The 22681-nt window shown below is 38.1% G+C and overlaps 1 protein-coding gene across 4 annotated transcripts in view; it reads left to right on the top strand.

The window, feature by feature from the left end:
• The window catches only part of gabra5 (gamma-aminobutyric acid type A receptor subunit alpha5), a 30071-nt gene extending 9067 nt beyond the window's left edge, over positions 1-21004 (top strand). For 3 of the 4 annotated variants that reach the window (XM_075484808.1, XM_075484809.1, XM_075484810.1), the window contains exons 7-10: positions 12487-12630; positions 16918-17070; positions 17308-17519; positions 18367-21004. In XM_075484808.1, coding sequence (XP_075340923.1) covers positions 12487-12630; positions 16918-17070; positions 17308-17519; positions 18367-18657 — 800 coding nt within the window. In that variant the 3' untranslated portion in view covers positions 18658-21004. Of the gene's footprint in view, positions 1-12486; positions 12631-16917; positions 17071-17307; positions 17520-18038; positions 18286-18366 lie in introns of those variants that run through there. The other variant, XM_075484811.1, reaches the window with a different exon arrangement.
• The last annotated feature ends 1677 nt before the right edge of the window (positions 21005-22681 follow it).

The raw sequence follows: 22681 nt of genomic DNA, 5'->3' as shown, positions 1-22681 counted from the left end.
GGATAACAACAACACTGCACCTCTGAGCTAACAGTGCAATAGTACGCGTTCATTCATTCATTCGTCTTAAAGTATCTGTGAAATAAAGACAGATAATGCCTTATTAAGAGGCTGTATTGTCAATGCCCTATTCACTCCCGTTTTATGGATATACGCGGATCTCGAGTAACCTAAATAGTGTCTGAAGGACGCCGACTTTCACCAAACTGTTATCAGTGAGTAATTGAACGTATTTTATGCAGAAATAAGGTCAGAGGCATTTGCCTGGTATTCTGTAGATTCAGTGTAACTGAAATGATAGACAACTTTCAAAGAATTCCTATTATCCTTGCCATGGCAATAGGATACAATAGTTCTTAAGATGACAAAAAAACTAATTGTATTTTTATCAGCCAGTTTTTATACTTATTTTGTGTACATACACAACACCAGACTTTTGACCTTCATCTTAAAACGACAAAATTCCAATTGTGGTGTTGACATGAGTTGCATATCAGACATTCCATTAATTTTCCTGATTGCAGAGCATAATACATCTATGTCCTTCAAAACACGGAGAATTAGCCTACTCTGGTTTGTCGCCTGCCCCAGATTCTATTTTCTACTGACCACAGCCTTCCAGATCTGAATTGAACTCAGATGGAGCCAGTGTTGCCAAATATTGTGACAGAAATAAGCAACCTGATCAAGCCCAAACAAGTGACAGTATTCTTAAAAACCAAGGTTGCTCATATTAAGCAGACCTGGGAACTCTAGAGCCTAGTGCATGCATCTGAAACATAAGTGTGTGTCCGCAATGCTGTGACAACTCAAGGGGGGTTTAATATTCATTCATATATATTAATATATATACATGTGTGTCTGTGTGTGTGTGTCCATGTATATACTCCAGATAGCTTCATTTGTCTATTGCTTATTCTAAATATGATTATATTTGGGTTTTTACATGGCAATCTCTTATTCAGAGTATTTTAGTTAGTTAGTTAGTTAGTTAGTTAGTTAGTTAATTAGTTAGTTGGTTAGTTGGTTAGTTAGTTAATAACTATTCAGAGTGGGTTGACATCAAAACATTGGTGGGAAAAAAGAAAGAAAGAAAGAATAGCTGCAGAAATTAAATGACATTCTGAAATTTTTTGCTCATGTTGCTCATTTTTTATTGTTGGCATCGCGTATTCTCAGAGGTTTGCACCGTATTTGTATGTTAGAAGCTGATAAGCTTTGCATGAGTATCATCTGTTACAGTGGGGGATGAAAAAGTTACGCTGAATGCACATTTAATAACAAGACGTATTCTATTGACCATAAAATGACTTTTAAACCCTAATGTGATGGTAAAAATCCAACTCGTGTGAGGTTCTAAGCTGTAAAAGTTACTGAGCTGTATGTCCTGTTTTTCTCCAACCCCATTAACCTCAGCTAATCCTTTGACCTAATGGACAGCACTCACACAGGAGCTCAAGGCTTTCAAAGCTACAGCAGACCTGTCCTTTGCTGTTGTGTTAATCACCTTTCATGCTATGAACTCTACTACTATTAGTGCAGCTCTCTGCCGACTCTGGCTTCTGTCTGTCAAACTGTTTTATTGTATGAGAGGCGTAACTTAAAGGGAGGTGGACCATGGATGTAAAATGTGTGTATCTTTGAAAATTGTATTCGATGCTTTTCATTGTGCTGTGTTTAAGCAAGCCATATGGCTTTGTCTGAGTTTTCACCTTGATAACCCACTAATCCCTTAAAGAAGCTCCTTGCTTGCTAAGGGGCTGTCATAGGGGTGCGCGATCTGACGATATAAAATCGTGACTGGCGAGGAAGAGTGGAGAATCGCAGGCGATCTACCAAATTAGAGAAACCGTATAGATCGCCTTTGCCAATCAGCGCAATGATTTATTTATTTTTTTTTTAATGCTGGTGTATGGTGTGTGTCCCCGTTAAAAGACACGGATACAGATGTCCAGTTTGTGGTGGATTTATTTGGCTGTGGTTCTTCTGGCATTTACACACAATAAACCCAGGATGTACAGGCTAATGTTAGGTGAAAACAGCAAAGGGAAAATTACAAGCTGTTCACTGCTGCATCGGGAGGAGAAACGATTGTGGCAGGTCGCAAGATTGCAGCACGAACAGACGAACATCCAGACAGACAACCAACAGACTCGGGCGATCACATAACCTCCTTGGCGGAGGTAATTAATGTATTTAACTGAAAATAACCAAACAACATGGGCTTTCTAACAGGTGGAGTCAAGTCGTCATCAGTGGTTCGTTTTTCTAGTTCCGGTTGCTTCACTCTCACTGTGTCAGATGTCATTAATTAGATCATTATTTTTCATCTTGAATTGGCTTACAGTTGAATTACAATGTGTTGATTGCCAAATTCTTTCTTTTACTCCTTAGCTCTTCTGTGGTTCAGCATGTCGACTTAACTCTACTGTGATTGGTCTTTCTTTATTTTTTCTTTGGATGGAAGATCGTGATAAAAAATCGAAATCGTGATTTTATGCAAAAAAATCGTGATACAACATTTTTTCCATATCGCCCACCCCTAGGCTGTCATGTAAATTCACTTCATATCAAAGTTTAGCTTTTCCATCTTTCAGTTGTCAGTTTTTTTTTTTAATCTCTTGTTCATTTTTTTATTTTGGAACATCTACCACACTGTTACCGCGTCCTATCATATGAAGTTAAGCCAGAAGACTTTAGGTGAAAAAAATCCAGTTAGGGTTAAACAGCAACAAGCTAATGAATGTTATTCTGTCTAAAAGTAAGCAAGCATGTCCCTACCATTGCCTCAAAAGCTCAATAATTCACATTTTATAAATAGTTTTGGCCAATGAATGCAAAAACAAGTGAAAAACTGAAATATACTGGAAACTGTGAATTATTATCTGACAACGATTTAGAGTAGTTTTTCTTTTTGTTTGAATTAATCTACACTCAAACACTGAGTGGTGCAACGAACAGGAGGTTTTAGCTCAGGTGTCTGCTGACCGTTATCAGGGTGTGTGCTGGATTGCCATTAGACCATAGCTGATGTGTAACCAGACTGCTTAGCTGTAGTTTCCTTTTTGGCACATAGAAAGTGGAGTATTATCTTTTTATCTGAGTCACCACAAAAAAAAACATGAAAAAAACAAGACTTCATGTAAAGTATTATTTAATTATTGTCAATAGTTTAGTTTTCCTAAAATTTCAAAGAGGTTCTTTGAGCTCCTCTGAGTGAACACACATTTAAGCAGAATTGCAGAAATAATTAATGAATTAAGAAAGACTTATATGAATGTAATATATAAATTGTTGTATTGTAAATCTGCATTGATTTATTTGTACCTGTCTTAAAACACATTGGTACAGACTCAGGACTTTCTGTGGCTGCCATTGCCTCGTTACATTTGGATGATTTGATTGAAAAATATATCTTTTGATGTGTTCACTTAGATCTCTCGTTAATAGGTGATCTAAAATGCCAATAGAAATCAAATGGAGACATAATCGTCTCATTTCCACACAGATTGTAAACTGATTCAGCCCAACAACTTGTTTTTGACATCTTAAATCACACCTGGGAGCATGTTGAAGTATTTTCCATGTTCACAATTAGGCATCCAAATCCATGTCGTAAGGCTCCTCGCTTTCATTTTTGTCCATGTTCCTCAGTTTACACTTAGTGATGGACAGAGAACAGGGGCAGGATTTTTAGTCATTCAGTTTATTAAAATAACACTAACAGAAACGTGAAGAAGAATTTGAATTTGAAATAAGGCATACCCATGGGAAAAATTGCTTTTAAGTCACGTTCTCTAAATTCTGGGATTTGTTTCTATAATTATGAAAGCACCTCAGTTGTTATATTCTCATGCAAAGCCTGTCTAGAAGAAATATATAAAATGTGTATGACCTCTTTTGTGGTGGAGGCACATAATGTGCTTAAATTACATGTCGGCACCACTATGTCTTGGTGTTGAGGGCTTCACAAGCTTCTTTGTAAGGATTTATTCATAAGAATATGAAAATACTTCACTTAACCAAGTGTTGTTGGTGCATAAACCTCTCCACAAAGCGACTGAAAATGAAAACAACAACAACAAAAAAAAAAGGATCTTTTGTACTGAATGAGGGTATTAGTGTGTCCTGCTGTTGAATGACTTTGCGTATGCATTGTCTCTGTGTTACGGCTTACTGTTTTAACACATTGCATGTCACTAGCTTGGTCTCAATTGCTGTTTCTTACTTGAAGGTGAATGGAAATGGTAAAAAAAAACTGAAAAACTTCCACTAAAAAAGGTTTGCACTTGCAAGGTTTCAAAGAAGACTTGATGCGCATAAACAACTCTGAAAATATGGTCTGGCAAACATTAAAACAATTCACCAGCTTTTTTCAGTATGAGACGGCAAACCACCCAACAAACTAACTCACACTACTGACTGCCGTCTACCAAGATATGGAATTATATCCCGAATATTCCCAGAGATGGAAGGCATTCCTGAAGTACTGTCTCCATTTTCCATTGAGTTGTTGATTTCTTCCTTCCTCAAGAAAAAAAAAAGTCAATTTTGGACGACTATTTCTTCTCCTAAATTATAGCCATTGGTAATATAGCCTACACCTCCACCCTGTAGTGACATCCCACAGCTTAGTTTATTCACTTGAAACCACAGTTCTTTTATATGGATTTTTAAAAAAACACCAGACTTTGGTTACGATCTCAAATTTTGTGTTTAAAAGATCAGCCCCATTACATGTTCAAAATTGTCTCTTCTTTAAGTAAAGGTTTATAAAAAAAAAGAAGGAAAATAGCATTGTTCAACAAAATATATATTGTGTTACGAGTGTTTTTTTTTCCTGTTTCTGTGAGTTATGAGTTCTTCTCAAAAGAACTCTTGAACGTTGGAGAAAACAGAAATTAAAGGGATACAAGGTAGTTTAGCGGCAGTATAGTGATCTCTATTGGTCAAACTGAAATTCTACACTGTCGTAAAAATGCCCACCTGTACACACCCACTAACTAACCATCGTGGCGAATGCTGCCATTGTGTTATTTAGTCAGTGCAGTTAGGTCATCTGATTCACAAGTGTAGACTGCCCACGGAAGATACTATAATCAGAGATTTTCTGTAGAGAGAACTCAAGATAATATGCTATAATCCTGTTGCTGGAGGAAGTGGCCGGGGACAGCTCGTCTGGGTTTCTCTGCTCAGGCTGCTGTTCCCGCGACCCGATCCCCGGACAAGCGGCACATAATGGATGTATGGATGGACTGTTGCTGATCTTGAATGGGATTCTTCCCTCATCATGGTGTATTCGTGGAGTGATTCCTTTGTATTAGCAGACACTTACAAAAGTTACATCTTAGACAGATGCGCGCAGGCACTACCAACATACACGCTGCAATAAACGCAGACTAGCGCTACACTATTCCGATTACAATCACAAATTAATCAATTTTCATTTGTAGATAACAATTCTTGTTCGGATCAAAACGCTATTCTTATTATAATCAGGTCAGTCCGTGTATTTCTGAAGCTAGGCTACGTCTCGAACTCAGGAGGAATTAGAGCACCATCATCACCTGTCTCTTTACGATCTAAAACCCAGGTCACTATGGTAGATGAACAAGATCACTCTTGGAGAAATTTCACAAAGATGGGAAGTGCCAACATCGAACGTTTCATATTCAGTCTGTGAAAGGCAGAATATGAAACGCTTGGTGTTGGCTCTTCAACGCAAGCGAACACATAGCCTACAACTACAACTAGCATACAGTACCTAGCTAAGTGCCGTAAACACAAACGACTCTTCTCGCGCATCACGACACTTCAGAAGCGGGTCGCTCCTGCCGAAGTTACATATGGGATTTTCAGCATACAGACCCCTGTTGGGAGCGAGACAGGCTTCATTCGCTTACTATTGACTTGTTTAACCTTTGTTAAACTCCTGAAGGCTATAATTTTAGGTGAAAATGCTACCTAGTGCCCCTTTAAAAGCTGCATGGCTCTGCTTCAAGAAACATAAATTACTCCAGTAAATCTGCAGTAATTCATCATGTCTAAGCCTCATGCCATCCAGGGACAGCTAAAGATGGAAAAATCTGCATCTCGCCAGATTGGCACTATGTTTACTGGCCCAAATTCCTTTTTACACTATCATACCCATTTTTTTAATAATCGAATTCAGCTTTTTATCAGCTTGAAGTGCAAGACGTAATTCAGACACGGTATAAGTAAAGTGAGTCTCAGTGTGTTCCATACAACAAGACTGTGGAGATCAATCAAAGACATTGCATACATGTTACTGTATCCACAGAGCTAAGGTCAGAACCAATTTCAGACCAGAGCTGTTGGACCAGAAAACTCCCACTTTCTCCCAGTTGACTTCCTGCTACTATTCATCCCATCCAATCATACCTGTTTTGACATAAAAGTGTTTGGTTCCACCTCTCAGCAGTAATGGCTGCAAATGCATCTAGAAAAATCTAACCTGACATGCAGGAGAAGTTTAAAAAAAAATCTATTTCCTGTTGTGGGATGAATATTTCCATAAACTCATCTCGCTGTAAAACATGGTTTTAAACGACAAGCTTGCAATAAGCATGAAATCTGCTTTTAATGAGAATTTTATGCATAATTTGTGGCCTTGCAGTCATTTTCCCTGATGTTAGAACAAACAAACAGATACTATAGAAAGCAGACAAACAAAGTTAGAGCTACTCAGTGTTTCTTTTGAAGCACATCAAACTACAGAACTACGACAACTACAGTTTTTCAAACCTGTTCTAAAATCCCATTCAGGCGTCCATCACATGAACTCTGAAACTCACAAGAAGTTACTAGAAATACTAGAAAAATACTGTCCCTTTGCACTTTCAGTGTAACAGGAATAGGGAAGAAAACCCAGACTTCGATGCATATTTTAAAGTGTTACCTTTTCTGACCTGATCGCATAGAATAAGAACTGTGGATATTGTTTAGCACTTTAAGTGGAGATTTTTTCAGATCTTTTAATGGCCAGGAAACACATGAAGTGGTCACAGAAAGTAAAACTAGCTTCAGTGCCCAGATGGGCATGTGGGATCTGTTTTGCTGCCATACAAGGACCCAAATCCTTATTTGCCACATGTAGTAGATTTTTGGCATAATAACTTTTCCACCCTCTTTCTATAAAGTGGCCATAACACACCCACGATGAATAATTGTAAAGAAGGAATTTATCATTTGAATTCCTCTTGCCATCAGCATACAGCAAACAGCTTTCCTCCCTTAAGTTGTCCTACTGACCTCTAAATCTCAATAATCAAAATTTGAACATCTCTTTTGTTATTTTAAGTGTAAGGTACATCCATTAGTAACCTCCCAGTGGATTATGCATAGAACTACTTTTTGGCCAAAAGCAGTAACTCCATTTAGTACTGTCATTGTGAGGAAAAGCGGACTTACCAGCTGAAAAGTTGTCATACTTGACATTTTATTTTGTGTTAAAACACACAAGTTCAATTATGTGACACATTTAATAGTTTGTGTTTGGATGTGATTTCATCAGATGAGTGTATCACAATTGGCAGGTGTAACTGATGCCAAGATGCTACAGTATATGTGTAAGTGGTCCGTGAAAGATTTGGTCACACTCAGTATGAAACAGAGCTGACAGTGAGGGGCTGCTTCCTGCTGCTTCTTTATGCTGATGTAAAGTATTTCAAGTCTTTGATTTTCAGGTTTGTGCTGGACACAAGCAAGCACTGCAAAATACAGAAGTCTCACTCGCTCATACTGTCGTACGATCTCTATACGCACAGTAAAGAAGATGCACTAAATCTGTGTGTGTGTGTGGGTGTGTGTGTGTGTGTGTGTGTCACTCTCTTTCTCTCTCAATCGTACTGCAGTGCAGTCCAATCTAACAGTGCTGCACTAATCCAGCAACTGTGGTGTTACAAGACTTAACTGCAATTTAGTTTGACCCGAATCAACCAGTCTGTGGATTATCATCTCAAAGACAGCACAGCATTGTCTTAAACAAAACTTTGTAGGGCTGAGCTAAAGAGAACGCAATTGTCACGTTATATAAATCAAGTACAGAAATCATATTGTGTGCGACTGGCAATTCATTTCTTTATGCTCCTTATGAGTTGATCTGCACTTTAAAACTCCAGAGACCCTAAAGATCAAGGATTCAAAATTGTAGCTGGAAGTCTGAAGACGCATTATGTAATGGCTTTACTGTTAGTACTTGAAAAGTAAGACATAAAAGATGCACTTTAAGCTACTGTATTAAAAGATTGAACGACATTAGTTGGGTTAATATGCTGCTGCATTCTGGAGAGTTTTGTGGTCAGTCAGTTACTTTAATAAGACTTAACAACAGCACGTTCTCTCTCCCAGCTCATGCACGTTAGAGTCAAGCTATGGTTAGAGTTTGACGTGGCTATTTAAAGGTGGGGTATGAGATGTTTTCTGGAGCATTTTTTATCATATTGTCTGAAAACCTCCTCACGACCCCATTGCACCCACTAAAATAGAATGTTTGGGAAAAAAAATTAATATTTTAGTCCATTGTAGAGGGTGTAGCAAGAGGAAATGTCTGACCAATAGAAGTAATGATAAGAGTTACTTTTATTGGATTCTGACATGCCAATCAACCGTCAGCCCCCCCCCCCCCCACCCCCCTGCGCGTTCACAGACTCGTGACTCGTTCATGTGTTTTGAAGGCGTTGTTTCGAGGGGTGGGCTGAAGGGAGAGGCAAGGTTGTGTATTTTAAAAAATATAGCTTGCAGGAACCGTTTTTCCAAGATCTCATACCCCACCTTTAACTGCACCACTGTCCTCATTCCAGTAAACATGCACAGGAGGGGAATCGAGTTATTGACCAAATTATGTCGAGACCCTCAATTTACATTGTGACAGTGCCATTCTGCCACTTCTAACTTTCTCCGTGGGAGAACATTGTACACGTAAGCGTAGCCGATTCACTACACGAACGTTCTCTTCAAGTTCCTTGAATCTTGATTTTGTCAGATGACACTGTGGTTATAAAATCAGGATTTTATTAGAGCAGAGTAAAAGTCTGGTCATAGTTTAAGGATTTTTTTAGCCGTCTCAAAAAAAAAAGAAACAGAAGAATATGTGAGTGAGAGCATATGTTCTTTTAATAGACACTTACTATTTACTGTTTTTCCAAAAAAATGCAAAAAGATGAAACACTGGAGCATAAGTGGAGCGTCTGGGCACATTTCAGTCTAGCTGTGCACATAGAAAGGAGGTTATGCACCCAAGTCACTGTTCTATCTAGCCACGCCTACAGTGATTGAAGTTAGGGCTCCCGAGTGGCAAAATATTCAGCTCGACTGCCACTGCTGATCTTGAATGATAGCTTTGTGACCTTCCAAAGTATCTGTGGACGACATATCTGGCCAGATGTCAGGTTTCCTGATGTTTATATGTACCTTATTTCTATAATGGGAAAATTTAGCAAAAGTCTGAAAGTATTTAAAAGTCCAAATGTCTGGTTGCCCTTCAAAGAGGGATTTGTCAGCATAAATATCAACATTCTGCTTGTATAAGGACAGGTTCACACGATCATCTTTTTATTTTGTTCAAAATATTGTAATGAAATCTGTAAAAATGGATAAAATGATGGTACTGTTCACTGTTCAGCCCATGTTATATGTGAGCACAGTCGGGACTCGTGAGCCAGTTAAAATGCTTTAGGGGTGAACTTTTTGATACTTTATTGTGGTTTATAATTAGCTTTGTTTCTTTTACCCCCTTGATTTAAATTAGCAAAATTGAAACATTAAGTCTGTAAACATTCTGTAAAAATGTCACTTGAAGAGTAGACCCGCTATTGTTCCTCTAAGGTCGTCTTGACAAGCCAACATTTAACACTCATCCAAAAAGCAGACTGAAAGGAGCATTGTTACACGTTTTCCATTAAATGCAAAAACTCTGCAGTTTCACAGACTATAAATGGGAGATGCTGAACACCTTATCTCTTCTGTTGTTTTTCATGATATTGCAAAATAACTATTTTGCCCCAGAAAGTACCAAAATGTTTCAAGCCTGTAACAAGCCCAGTTGTGTTTGTGAATGGCAGAAATCCATTTAGCTCTCTCTTTACTTTTACAGATTTTTGTAAAAAGAAAAACCCAACTTCTTTCTAAACCTGTTGGTGCAGCTGATTGCACAACAACTTTTCACCACTTTAGACGGTGTTCTCTGTCAGTTCGAAACCAGGTGAGCCAGATGTTTTTCTTTTTTGCCACCAAGTGGCTAAAATTGGGCTTTACTCAAGTACAGTCAATTTTTTTACAAGATCACGTGCATTCTCTCTGTATATGCAGGAGTGCTTCAATCCCCAATTGTATTATCTAGTACTTTAGTTCCGTTTTGGGAGCTTTGATTTTGTAAAATTTTTGGTCAGACTAGCATGTTCACATGCATTTTAAGAGTCTTAAATATTTTTTTTCCCTAGTGTCCTGTAAACTTGCAGACTGAGGCTTGATCAGGAGCCCTGAAATGAAGTGGGTACCCCATTAAATGCATTTTTCAGCTCATCTACAGCTGCATCACGCTTGATAATGATTTTTAACAGACAATCTCCATACTTGATGGGTGACGGAACACTATATCACATGGACTGTAGACAAAAAGTTCAAGCGCTGTTAGTATGGTCATACTTTGTTTTACTGTATCCACACTTTTTTTGTATATAGTCACAGTGTGTTTACATTTAGGCACAAAAAACTCTTGATTAGGAATAAGAAGAAACAAATCATGGTTTAGATCGAAATACTCAACTTTACAAGACCTCTTCCCTGTAACAAGCTTCTTGATTTTCTGAGTCACCACCATGACAAGTCCCTTCACAGTGATTTGACCTGCAGAGAACATTTGGCTTTTATCTAAGTATAGGTCTGTAAGACTGACTGTAAGACTGTAAGACCAAGTGTTCATATGTGGTTAAGACAGTTAAGAGAGTGAATATTTGTCTTGAAATTCAGTCCAGCATCACTAATAAAAGAGCAACTCCTGGGAGTAAATTAGATGTAGATCCAAAAATGTTAACAATGTGTGTAACACTAATAAAGCTCTTGTTGGAATGACTGGCCACAGATTCATCAATAAATTTAAAAAAAAGATACCAACACATATTGTAGATGTTGCAGCTACAAGACAGTGACAATACATTCCCAAAAAGTCACTGCTCCCGGTTGAGCACATAGTCTCGGAGTAAAGTAACAGGACATTTTTACACTTAATAAATTAAGTAAGATTTAATATTTTACTTGGAATGTGGATTTGTTACCTTGGAACTGAGCCAAGCAAGCAGTTTTCTGTTTCAAGTCTTTATGCAAAGCTAGGCTAACTTACTTATTTGCAGTTGCAGGGTGTCTCCACATATTTTGTTTCTGGGCAAAATGCAAACAAAAAATTCTGCACATTGTTTTGAGGATGTGCAAATAAGAAGTTTCTGTGTTGCAACATGTCTGGAAAGCCAGGTTGCAAAGAACCTGGCTTTCCAGAGAATGTTATCTTACTTAACAAAAAGCTTAAACTTTCATTTAATTTCATCCCGAGTGTAGCCAAAACCTGCTAAATTAAACTCTATAGCTTATCCCTCAATGTCGCATTACTGCATTGCCACCCATTTTCAAAAAGGTGTAACTAGGTGACATACACTTTCAACATGGACACTTTAGTTTATTTAAGCTCCATTTCGGATGTTAGGATCAGTAACGAGCTTGTTTGGGAAGTTTGGAATAGTGGAACTATTTAAGTTTATCTTCTCAACACAGGCTCAAATATGCCAAAGCACCTGCATCTGAAAACTAACATGAGCACAAACATAACATTACATAATTGTACTCACGTAACATGTCATTTATCAAACTCGTTTTTGCCTGAGAGCAGGTAACAGTGCAAGCTCACAGTAACATGAAAATAATCTACTGAGGATGAAGGACTGGTGAGACATGAGCTCTATGTGCTTCTCAATGTATTTATTTGTATTCCTTTAAATCAGATTTGGGCTAGTAGAGTAGGTAGAAGGTTCAGAGATTTTCTTGTTTTTATTTTATTTTAGGGAGCACTGAGTGGAAGAACTTTTAGAATACTGGAATGTAACTATAATCAGTTGGGGCCCGCAAAATGCTCCATAGAGCACTACAGAGCCAGCAGAACAGAACCACACTCAGGCTGAACCCACTCAATGTACAGGTCAACCATTTAGACCTGTATGGTGTTACTGGTATGTGCCAAGAGGGAATATGTGAACGATGGCACTCCTCTGATCAGTTTTTACTCTTTAGAAACCAGTACTTAGTAGTAGTTTGTAAATATACAAGTAAGTCTTATGGGGTTTATGCACTGCTATTTCAATATAATATCCCTCACACAATGCTTCTCGGATGCAGCTACGGATACCAACTGTATACGTATTTTTTGGATGAATAATCAGAATTTAACACATGCTCATTCCATTTTTTCTTTTTTTGTAGATGCGTATCCTGTCTCTGAGGTGGTCTACACGTGGACTCAGGGCGCAGCCAAGTCAGTGGTGGTGGCAGAGGAAGGCTCAAGGCTCAACCAGTATCATCTGATTGGACAGACTGCAGGGACAGAAGACATCTACACCAGCCGAGGTGTGCTGAAGTGACAGTAAACTGACTCAGATCACAACAGATGGCCATTTTGATCTTTCAGTGGTGCCTTGAAGTTTGTCAGACAGTTTACTATATTTATGAATAAACTATCAATATTCTCTCTCTCTAAAGGGTTAAAAAAAACCACAATTCATTGAGGAAACTTATCCAAAATTAGATTTCTGTGACCTGCAAAAGTATGTGACTGTCAACCATATGAAATTAGAGACAGGCTGACAATCAGGTGCAAGAGGGCTCCCTATTTTAGTCTAAGCTTTACAAAGCCTGTTTGTGGAAGTGTTTTCTTAGACGATCTAAGAAAAGAACATTTTTCAAAACCATTTCTTTTAGTATTCAGACACCATCAATCCACAGCCACGCAGGCTGTGTACGAATGAAGACAATGGAAGATCACTGTTAGTCTCACACTGTCTAACTTTAATGACCATGAGTTCAGCAGCGGGTGAACACTGAACAACAATAGTGTGCACGTCAAGGTTGGAGAGAACCCACTGCTCTCCAAAAAGAACATTAATGCCTGCTTGCAGTTTTCTGGAGTTCACAAGGACTGTGTACCCAGTGAATGTTTCCATTAGTGTAGAAATACATGAATCACAGTGTTGTCATTACCTGAGAGCAATCCAATTTATGTCTAAAAATTGATGCAGGGCCAATTCCTGAAGTTATCAATGTAGCATGTCCACCTTTTAGCAAAAGGTCGGAAGACTCAAATTAGGTTTCCCTCAGATTTTTTCATGTGACATGAAATGATAATAAGATACCCATTATAGAAGAATTTCCTCTCCACTTTTCTCTTGTATGTGGTCAGTGCAACTTGTTTTGCTTGTGTCCTCATCCTTCGAGTTTTCTTTAGCAGCCACAGCGCTGTTTATTACAGATCTATAATGCTGACACTATAAAATCTATTAAAATGGAAACAGGTCCGATGACCATGTTTTTTTCAATGACATTACAGTTTTGCTTAAGATTTTCTTGACAGTTGGATGGAAACATAGCTGCCTGATTTAAAATGGGCTGTTAGTGTTTTTCAAGAAACAATTTTGGAATGTTGGACCTTAAGCAAACAGCTCATGTGAGGAAACCCTCCATCAAGGTTAATCTTTTTTTTTTCAATTAATAAAAAACTATAATTATAATTTTTCCCTTTAGGTGTTATTAGGTTCTCTCTCTTTTCTTTTTTTTTTTTTTTTACTTTTGTTCAAATCTGATTACATTTTGGGTCATACTTATGCAGAAATTATGAAAAATCTTAAAGGTGCACACACTTGTCAAGCAACTAGCGTACCCTCATCTTTTTTAATCAATGTTGTTTTTTCTATTACAGCACCAGTCATACAGTAGCTTCAGGCAGTAGCTGGGATTTTAAGCCTCCACTTCCACCCTATTATTCAGCTTTGTGTTATTACACTGTGTGCCATCTAAAGATGTGAGAAGGAATTTTTTTTCAAATCAAACTGGATAGAGACAATGAATGAATCACAAGGATTTGAGAATGCCTCCCACACATAGCCAGCTGTCTCTGGGGCTGCCAAGAGAAAAGAGAGGGTGGAATTGGAAAGGGGGGGGGGCAAAAAAAATCACTTATCCTTGGTCTGAGCCATTGGGTCTGTAGGGTTAATCCGTATGCAGGCCCATCAGTTGTGCTTTTACCGAGTGACGTCACAGCTCAGGGATTGGCTGCTGTGGAAGAGGCTCGTGGAGCGGGGGGACATCAGCTTAATTCTGTTATGTAAAGAATAATACATTTCTGCTGCTTGGTTGTTGGTAGTGACTCCGTCACAGAGGAGGAGTTCCTATAGTGGTGGTGTAAACGACAATAGTTGCATAGTTTTTCCTGCATCTGTCAGAACAGTAGATATTCACACTGGATGTCGTATGAGAACTTGTTATTGGAGAAAATCCAAGCATACCCTTGGTGTTGGAAGACCCATAATCAGAGCAAGTTCAGATGAGTAATGCGTGTACTCATCTGAACTTGCTCTAAGTATGGGTCTTCCACAGGTTTGTGTTTCCTGTCTGTAACTATTTACACACTGCAGAGACTAGCCAAAAAAAGCGCTAAGTCACATTAAGCCAGCAATGATCTTAATTAACGTTGCTAATCTCAGTTTCAAACCCTCTTTAACAAGCTAAGAATAGATTAGCAATGTGCTCCTCTCATATGTTAGAAGTGACCCTTGACCTCACAGGTTTAGCAAATGAGGATGAAGAAATGGACACAAGAATTGAAGCTATGATAAGCAAAACTTGTCATTGCAATGAACTGAAATTTTCAGATCTTAGTATAAAGCGGCAAAGCTCAACAGATGGTTTGGATCTTTACTTACCAGTTGACCAACATAGCTGCGTTGTTCTCCGCTATGAATGGCAGTTCCCCGCAGACACTCCAAAAACCAAGCAGTAAAATCCACCACAACCGCATTGTTTTACACCTTGAAGATTTCCATCCACTTCCAATCCCAGCAGGCAGTCAGATAAGAGTGGAGGTGCCCGGGCTGTGCCAACACAGAGCAGGGCTGCTGGCTAGTAGTTCACGGAGTGAAGGCAACACAGGTGCTCTTTTCATCGAGGACATGATGCTCTTAGTTGCATCGCACAGACCATCCAAACTTTGCTTCAGTCCCTCTCAGCCCTCTTTCTGCTTCAGGCATCTGTGCACCTGCTTGTAATCGCTGCTGACCCGGGTCTGTTTTAGTGTTCTCGCTCAGGCGAGGCAAAGATGTACGTTCCCAATCAAGAGTGGCCCGGCCTGACAGAAAGGGATGGACTCTCTGTTGACAACTCACACACACACACACGCACTTGCACATAGAAAGAGAGACAGAGAGAGAGTGAGAGAGATATACAGGATGCAGATTGTGACAAGGGATTAGTGAGACAGAAAAATCCGATTTTGCCAGGAGAAAGCAGCAGTCATCTGTGGATTTTCTATAGTTTATCAGACTCCACAGCTCGGAAGGATTTTTTTAGACAAAAAAAATCCCTCAAATGCAATTTTCCATCGGTTAACAGGATATGATGATTTTCCCACCAACTTGTTTTTTTTTTTAGTTCACACATCTGGCTTCCTTCAGCTGAAGTTCATTTGTGGAACACTTAATCACAGTTGAAGTGCTGAGCGATGACACAACACCTGCTCACAGAGAAACATGAAAATAACTCAAGGCAAAGCAGCTTTTCAAACAAACAATTCAATTCAGTTTTATTTATATAGAAATTACATCAAATGTCATCTCAAGGCACTTCAAACAACAAAACAATCAGTTATACCCAAGTGACAATTAATTTGGGTATATTTGATCATAATACCAATGTTGTTTCAACTTTCCGATTGAAATTCTGAGAGGTTAATGATTTTACTAATTCATCTGACATTTTTTTTGATCAACAGTAAGCAAATGACTGCATATTCTGAGCATTTTATCATCTGTCAGCCTAATGTTTTGGTGTCACACCACACCGCTTTGATTTGGCTGTTGTTTTCAGGCAAAAAGACAAAGTTAAATGAGGCCATAGAGACCAAAACAAAGCTAAAAAAGAGATTGAATATTACAACGTAACATTCACCAGGTGGTCAACAACAGGACTCTGAATGAGTGTTCACTCTCACAACTGCAGGAAATGCACTGGAAGATTTACTGATAGGTTCACACTGAGATTTTACTAGAAGGATGAGTAGAAAATCTCTGCAAGAAGTCTGGACCAAATCGTTCTCATATTTGCGCTCTAAGAACTTTCGGTTTTTCCTCTTTTGTTTTATGGTGAATCTCACTGTAATCTTAGTGTGTACAGCTGCTCACCATACCAGAGAAACAGCTTCATGTGAACAAAGGCGATGATGGCACACTGACGTAACAAAAACGGAAACTCTGATGTCATGAAATCCTCTTGTTCTCCCTGTATACACTTTAACACAACCAGTGGATTTACCAAAGATCCTCACATTAGAAGGATTTTTTAAAGAGATGCATTTCAGTGGCCTCAGACTAAATCTAAAGTAGAAATACACAGAATGGCCTGTTATTAAGAATACTCTTATATGTGCGAACAAGGATTATCTTTTATGTACAATGCTGATACATGGTTTCCACAGTTGGCCATCTGACAATCAAACCCAACAATATACCTTTACATCCTATGCTAATCCTCCAGCTTTATAGAATGGCATTTACTTAAATGTGCAGAATGAGCTTTAGAATGTGAGAAAACTTAAATGTCAGTATTTATCCTGCAAAACCTTCTCTTCTGTTCTGCTGTTTTCAACAGGTCAATACACAGTGATGATGGCTCACTTTTACCTGAAGAGGAAGATCGGCTACTTTGTCATCCAGACCTACATGCCGTGCTTCATGACTGTAATCCTGTCGCAGGTTTCCTTCTGGCTAAACCGAGAGTCCGTGCCAGCAAGAACCGTATTTGGTGAGTGTGGAAGAATCAGGTGCATCAAGCACCTTGATGCATAATTAACTTGAAGAGCAACATTAGTATTCATATTGTATCCTGCAGGAGTATTCTTAGAGTTTGACAACAATGTTTAGGCCTTAATGTTGTGCTTAGTGCATGAATATTTCTCTGTTTTTTTTCCCTGATGCTGCTCCATGAGAACTGAATTGCAAGTGTGATGACTAAGACTGACCCAGTTTACTCCACCACCAGGTGTGACCACAGTTTTAACTATGACCACTCTCAGCATCAGTGCTCGAAACTCCCTGCCTAAAGTGGCCTACGCTACTGCCATGGACTGGTTTATCGCAGTGTGCTATGCCTTTGTCTTCTCTGCCCTCATTGAATTCGCCACAGTGAATTATTTTACCAAAAGGAGCTGGGCCTGGGATGGAAAAAAAGCAATGGAGGCCCAACTGCCCAAGGTATGTGTTTTCTCATTGATGTAACATTATGGGGACCCAAATCTCTCAGTTTAACAACATCTGTTTCTCTGTTGCTTCTTGTTTTGTTCCAACAGTTGGGTCAGACCTCAATATCAATGCCTAACATGACACAGACATTCATTTTCATTTTTATTTTATTTACTCAGTTACATATGGAGCAATATTAGAATTGATTGGAAGAAAGAGGTCTTCATTTAGTTGATTTCTGTCAAATGAATTCCACGGTGTTCAGTTGATAGTCGGATGTTTACATCTATCTACTGTGCCTGGACATAGTTTCCTAAATTAACGACGCAACAGTAAAGTTAAAGCTGTACATGGTAAAAACAACACAATTTGAAAAAGAAGAACTTCACACTTTCAAGATTTAGGATACTGTTCAGTAAGGAAATTTGGTAAAACATTTTTTGAAGTGATCACAGTGGGTTCATTTTATTGTATGTCATTAGTTTCAAACTGACTCCAGTCTTTCTTTCTTTTCCCTCTTCTGAGTTGTAGCGGAGTGAGGGGAGAAATAAGTAGCACTGAAAAGGTTTGTCAAACCTGATAATGTGTTGATAAGTGATACATTAAGAAGGATTTAGAACTTAAAAAGATGGATCAATAAATACACAGCTCAGTCTGCCAGTGTAGTGGCATAGTGCCGGTTCATTAGTACCCCGAGGACATTGATCCCTCGCCCTCCCCATGTTTTTCCTTTTGTATTCATTTTAATGTGTATGTGACTGTACTGTAAGTGCCTGCGTTTTTAACTACATGTTTATTTTACTGAATGAACAGTGTGTAGCACCACTTTTTGAGTCAATGCTTTCTTTGTTTTCCACAGAAGAAAGACCCTTTAGCTCTGTCAAAGAAGCCAAACAACACCTGTTCCGCTGGTGTGAATTACACAGCGAACCTTTCAAAGGATGCATCTATCTCCACCATTTCAAACAGCACGGCTGTTCAGCTCAAAGCGTCAGAAACCAAGGCTCCAGATCCCAAAAAGACTTACAACAGTGTGAGCAAAATTGACAAGATGTCCAGGATAGTGTTCCCCGTGCTGTTTGGGACATTCAACCTGGTGTACTGGGCTACATATCTCAATAGGGAACCAGTGATCAAAGGAGCTGTTTAAGCTTTAAGATGAATGCTATTTATTCTTCTGAAAACCACTTTAGGATTTGATGACTTGACTGCAATCAAAAACAATGCCAAGCACTGAGTCCTTGTATCATAAATGTGTGTGTTTTTTGGGGGGTTAATGTGATAACATTGCATGTATTTTGCTTCAGGAAAGTGTTGCCATGTTTGCATTGATTTTGTACATGTATAATTAACAACTTAAATGAATAGAAAAGAATTAGATCAATCACATCATTCAGAACTCAGTAAGAAATAATTTATAATAGATTATTTTCAAATTTTAGCATTTGGCATTTATATTTTCTCCTTGAGTCTCTGATATTGGATTGTGCAGCAAGGCCAAATGCTATGCAAACGTTTTTACTGTGTTATAACTGAAGAATGGCTTTTACCTTTGTAATTCTTTCTTTGTACAATAGAAATGGGCTAGAGGTCCAGGAATGTGAGGCTGGACCGAGGCACATGGAACTTTGCTTCGTTGTTAAAAGCAGATGAATAGCCATGCTAAATGTGTTGCCTTCAGAGTGTGATAACTCATTACAAATGCACTGAAATCTCCTGCACCCACTTAGGCTTAGAGCTTTTATTCAGTAGTAGACCCTTTTTGTTCAATTTTCATACGTCTATTGACTTAGAATGAATAGTTCTCAGTGCAGTATGTTTTGCTTATCTATGTTTCTGTTTTAGTAGACCTAAACAGGGAAACATTTGAAGCTAAAGTGATGGTGTAATTTCTGTTTCCAAGTCACCAAGTTAAGAATCATGTATGATGGTAGTGTCAGAAACTTGTATATATATGCCCTGCTTTTACATTGCCACTTAGCCAATAGGGTTAGCTTCTATGTAATGCATATTAATGTAACTCAAGTGTAGTGCTTCATAGAGAAATGAGCCAAGTAGTGTGAGCTTTAGCAATTTTGACAGAATATAATGTGCTTTTTTTAAATGTTATTTTTATTCATAATTTTTAGATAAGTTTGTTGTTTCTATAAGCTTTGATAATAACTTGCAAATATTTGGATGGTTTGAGCATAATCACTTTTTCACTATAAAGATAACAAACTGACTTGAGCACATCTGGTGAATGAAAAGACAAAAAGGAAAAGTCATAGTCATAATGTTATTGCTCCACTACTATTTTTAAGTCACATTGTTTGTATCATTTTTAGGTAACAAACTTGAATTATGGAATTTTTCATCAGCATAAAGATAATAAGACGCTAATGCCAAATGTTTTTATTTTAGCTTAGTTTAGCTTAGCTTAGCTTAGCTTAGCTTTGTACAGACAGGAAACTGGATGAAATAACCAGCCTCTTTTTCTGGGAGTTGCTTTTACTCCATCTGACAAATATAATTGAACTTAGTTATGTGTTGATGCTGTTGTTTGGTTAAAAAAATTCACTAGCCTACAGATATTTATCAAACAGACAGGATTTGAAACATTTGTTTGGGAGTTCACACATGATTTTATGCTTTGCAGTCTCCTGCTTAATGAAATAGTAACTAGTTACATTGTAGCTGAATGACTTAAATCTTTGAGCCAGTATGTGTTGGGCTGTAGCAACAGGCTGCTGAATGCCACTTCCCCAGACTAGTAAAAAATCTGTTACACAGACCTCAGTAAAACCACTACTAAGACAGACAAGGGTTATAATTAGTGTTATTGATTTTTGTGAGTCATACATTTTAGAGGAATGAATATTATTCTCACATTTGGACAGAGCCAAGCTTGCTGTTTTCTACTGTTTTAAATCTTTACACTAAGCTAATCCACCACAGGCTTCATATCACTTACAGAAAATGATACTGATATCAGTGTTCCCATCAGATCTTTGCACTAAAGAAAATAACTGTATGTCAAAAATGCACCACAATTTATTTAATTTAATAATGTCTTCTTCGAAGCTGATTGTCTTAGTTAGGTCTTTTTACATGATGCCCACAACACCTGCTTCATGCTTCATGTGACATTATGTCTGCATCACCTGCCTCTATTAAATGAACTGTATTGTGTTTTTTCATAATAGTGAATAATAGATACAGGCTGTCCTATAAATGCAAATATTGGAAGCAATAAATAATGCTCATATGAATGCTAACTTATCTTCATGGTAATATCTGTGACCCTGTTTTTGTTAATGTATTTTTATCAAGTTTTTATCTTTTTGCAGTTGCCTTTTCCTTTTCTAATCTTTGTATAGCTATACTCTAATTATTTAATCTCTCGTCCCCGATCATTGGAGGTGCACTACTCACTGACCAGTATGAATTTCAGTTTTTCTGTAAAAGGTATTTGCAGATCATCAATATAAAGCTCTGTGACACCATTAAAACCTCAACCTTTGTCTTTATCATTATGTACCTGACTCCGATAAATCTTCTCTGACTCCATCTGCCTGCTTTTAGTGGTCAAATAGCTCCACGATAATGAAACCTAGAAAGCCTTTAATTTGTCCGTTGTAACGTCACATTTATCGCACTGAGGGACGTGTTATCAAAGTAAGAACATAGCTGACATGGATGGCCATGTTCCATCATCTCTGAATAAATACACACAGAGAAACACACTACCATGAGTCTATAAGTTCATATTTAGATGCATTTATGCAGTCAATGTGATAAAACAGCGGCTTAATCTTGCTTGATGGAACAACGGCTTGCACATGCTGTTTCGCCTTTGATTACACACATGCACATACAGATCATACAGTCGCTACAGTTGGTGGACTGATAAATCCATCTTGGAAGTCTCTGTTGGAGCAACATCTGGCTCACATCTGTTTGTCAAGGATTTAGCTCCATTTAAGTTGCTTTTTCCATTCAGTGGGCCCATAGTCTATGTCAAATTAAGCTGTCACTGATGGCACCAAATGACATCAATCATAGTATGTGGCTTGAGAGGCAAAAATGGGTGCGGTACATTCCAGTGGAAAGGACCATCCTGTCTTATCCAGCTCCAAGGTTTGATCAAAACATGCTCCATAATATCAGAATGTGCACTTGTTTGTAGAACCTTGTACAGCTAATTGACACATAGCATCCCGAAAGACAAAGAGCAGTTATGATAAATGTTTGCCACAGATTAATAGAGAAAGATCAAAACAGTCAGATGCGCATGTAATGTAACGTAGGGGGGTATCGTTTTATCTTGAAATTATGCAATGTATGTTGACTCTAAGGCATCAATTTAATGCATTTTTTGCTTGTTTCTGCGTAAATCTCTTAAACAACTTCCGCCCTGCTCCAAAGTACCAAAGATTTTGAGGATATCAACCCTTTAAGTACCAGTTTGATTACACTATGCTAATATCTTTAGTGAAAATCAGACAAAAAAAAATTAAATTTCCATATAACAAATGTAAGGGGGCTGGGGAATATTTTAAAATCAGTTTTGGACAATAAATGTTAGGGGGGTGGAGAATATATTTCTAAATCTGTCAAAGATTAGCCAAAATACTTTTTATACATGATTATTTTTTTGTGTATCAGATCTAAAATTCACTACTCTCTTAAGTCATTTGAGGATAAATATATGTATATATACGCATATACATAAATATCTGTGTGTGTGTATAATAGAAGTAAATGTTGGAGGATATATACTAAAAACAAAACAAGCTGACATGACTCGTGATCAAAACTTGATCAGATTAAATGTTGGTTTGTTGCTGAGTAAATCACAATGCACATCTCATCTGGTGCGTGTCTAATTTTGAATTAATATCTAGAATAAACTAGCAGGTAGGTCAAAGAGGAGATGTTGCAGATGTGGGCCAGGAGTACAGTGGAGAGTAAGGAGGGGGAAGTTAAATAATACCTCTCCTAACCACATGGGGAATGTGAAATCACTGGCAAATAAAGTGGATGAGCTTGGATTGCAGACAAGGACGAAGGAGGTATAATCTGCTGGGTTTCACACATATCCGCAGAAATATATACTCAATAGCCTCAATAGACTCAATAGCCTCGCTACACAGTTTTCAGGCCCTGTACACAAGTACACAGGTATTGTCATT

Source organism: Odontesthes bonariensis, chromosome 15, assembly GCF_027942865.1.
Source record: "Odontesthes bonariensis isolate fOdoBon6 chromosome 15, fOdoBon6.hap1, whole genome shotgun sequence".
NCBI classification, from domain to species: Eukaryota; Metazoa; Chordata; class Actinopteri; order Atheriniformes; family Atherinopsidae; genus Odontesthes; species Odontesthes bonariensis.
The sequence above is the reverse complement of the archived record's forward strand: the minus strand, read 5'-3'. Positions and strand labels throughout refer to the sequence as shown.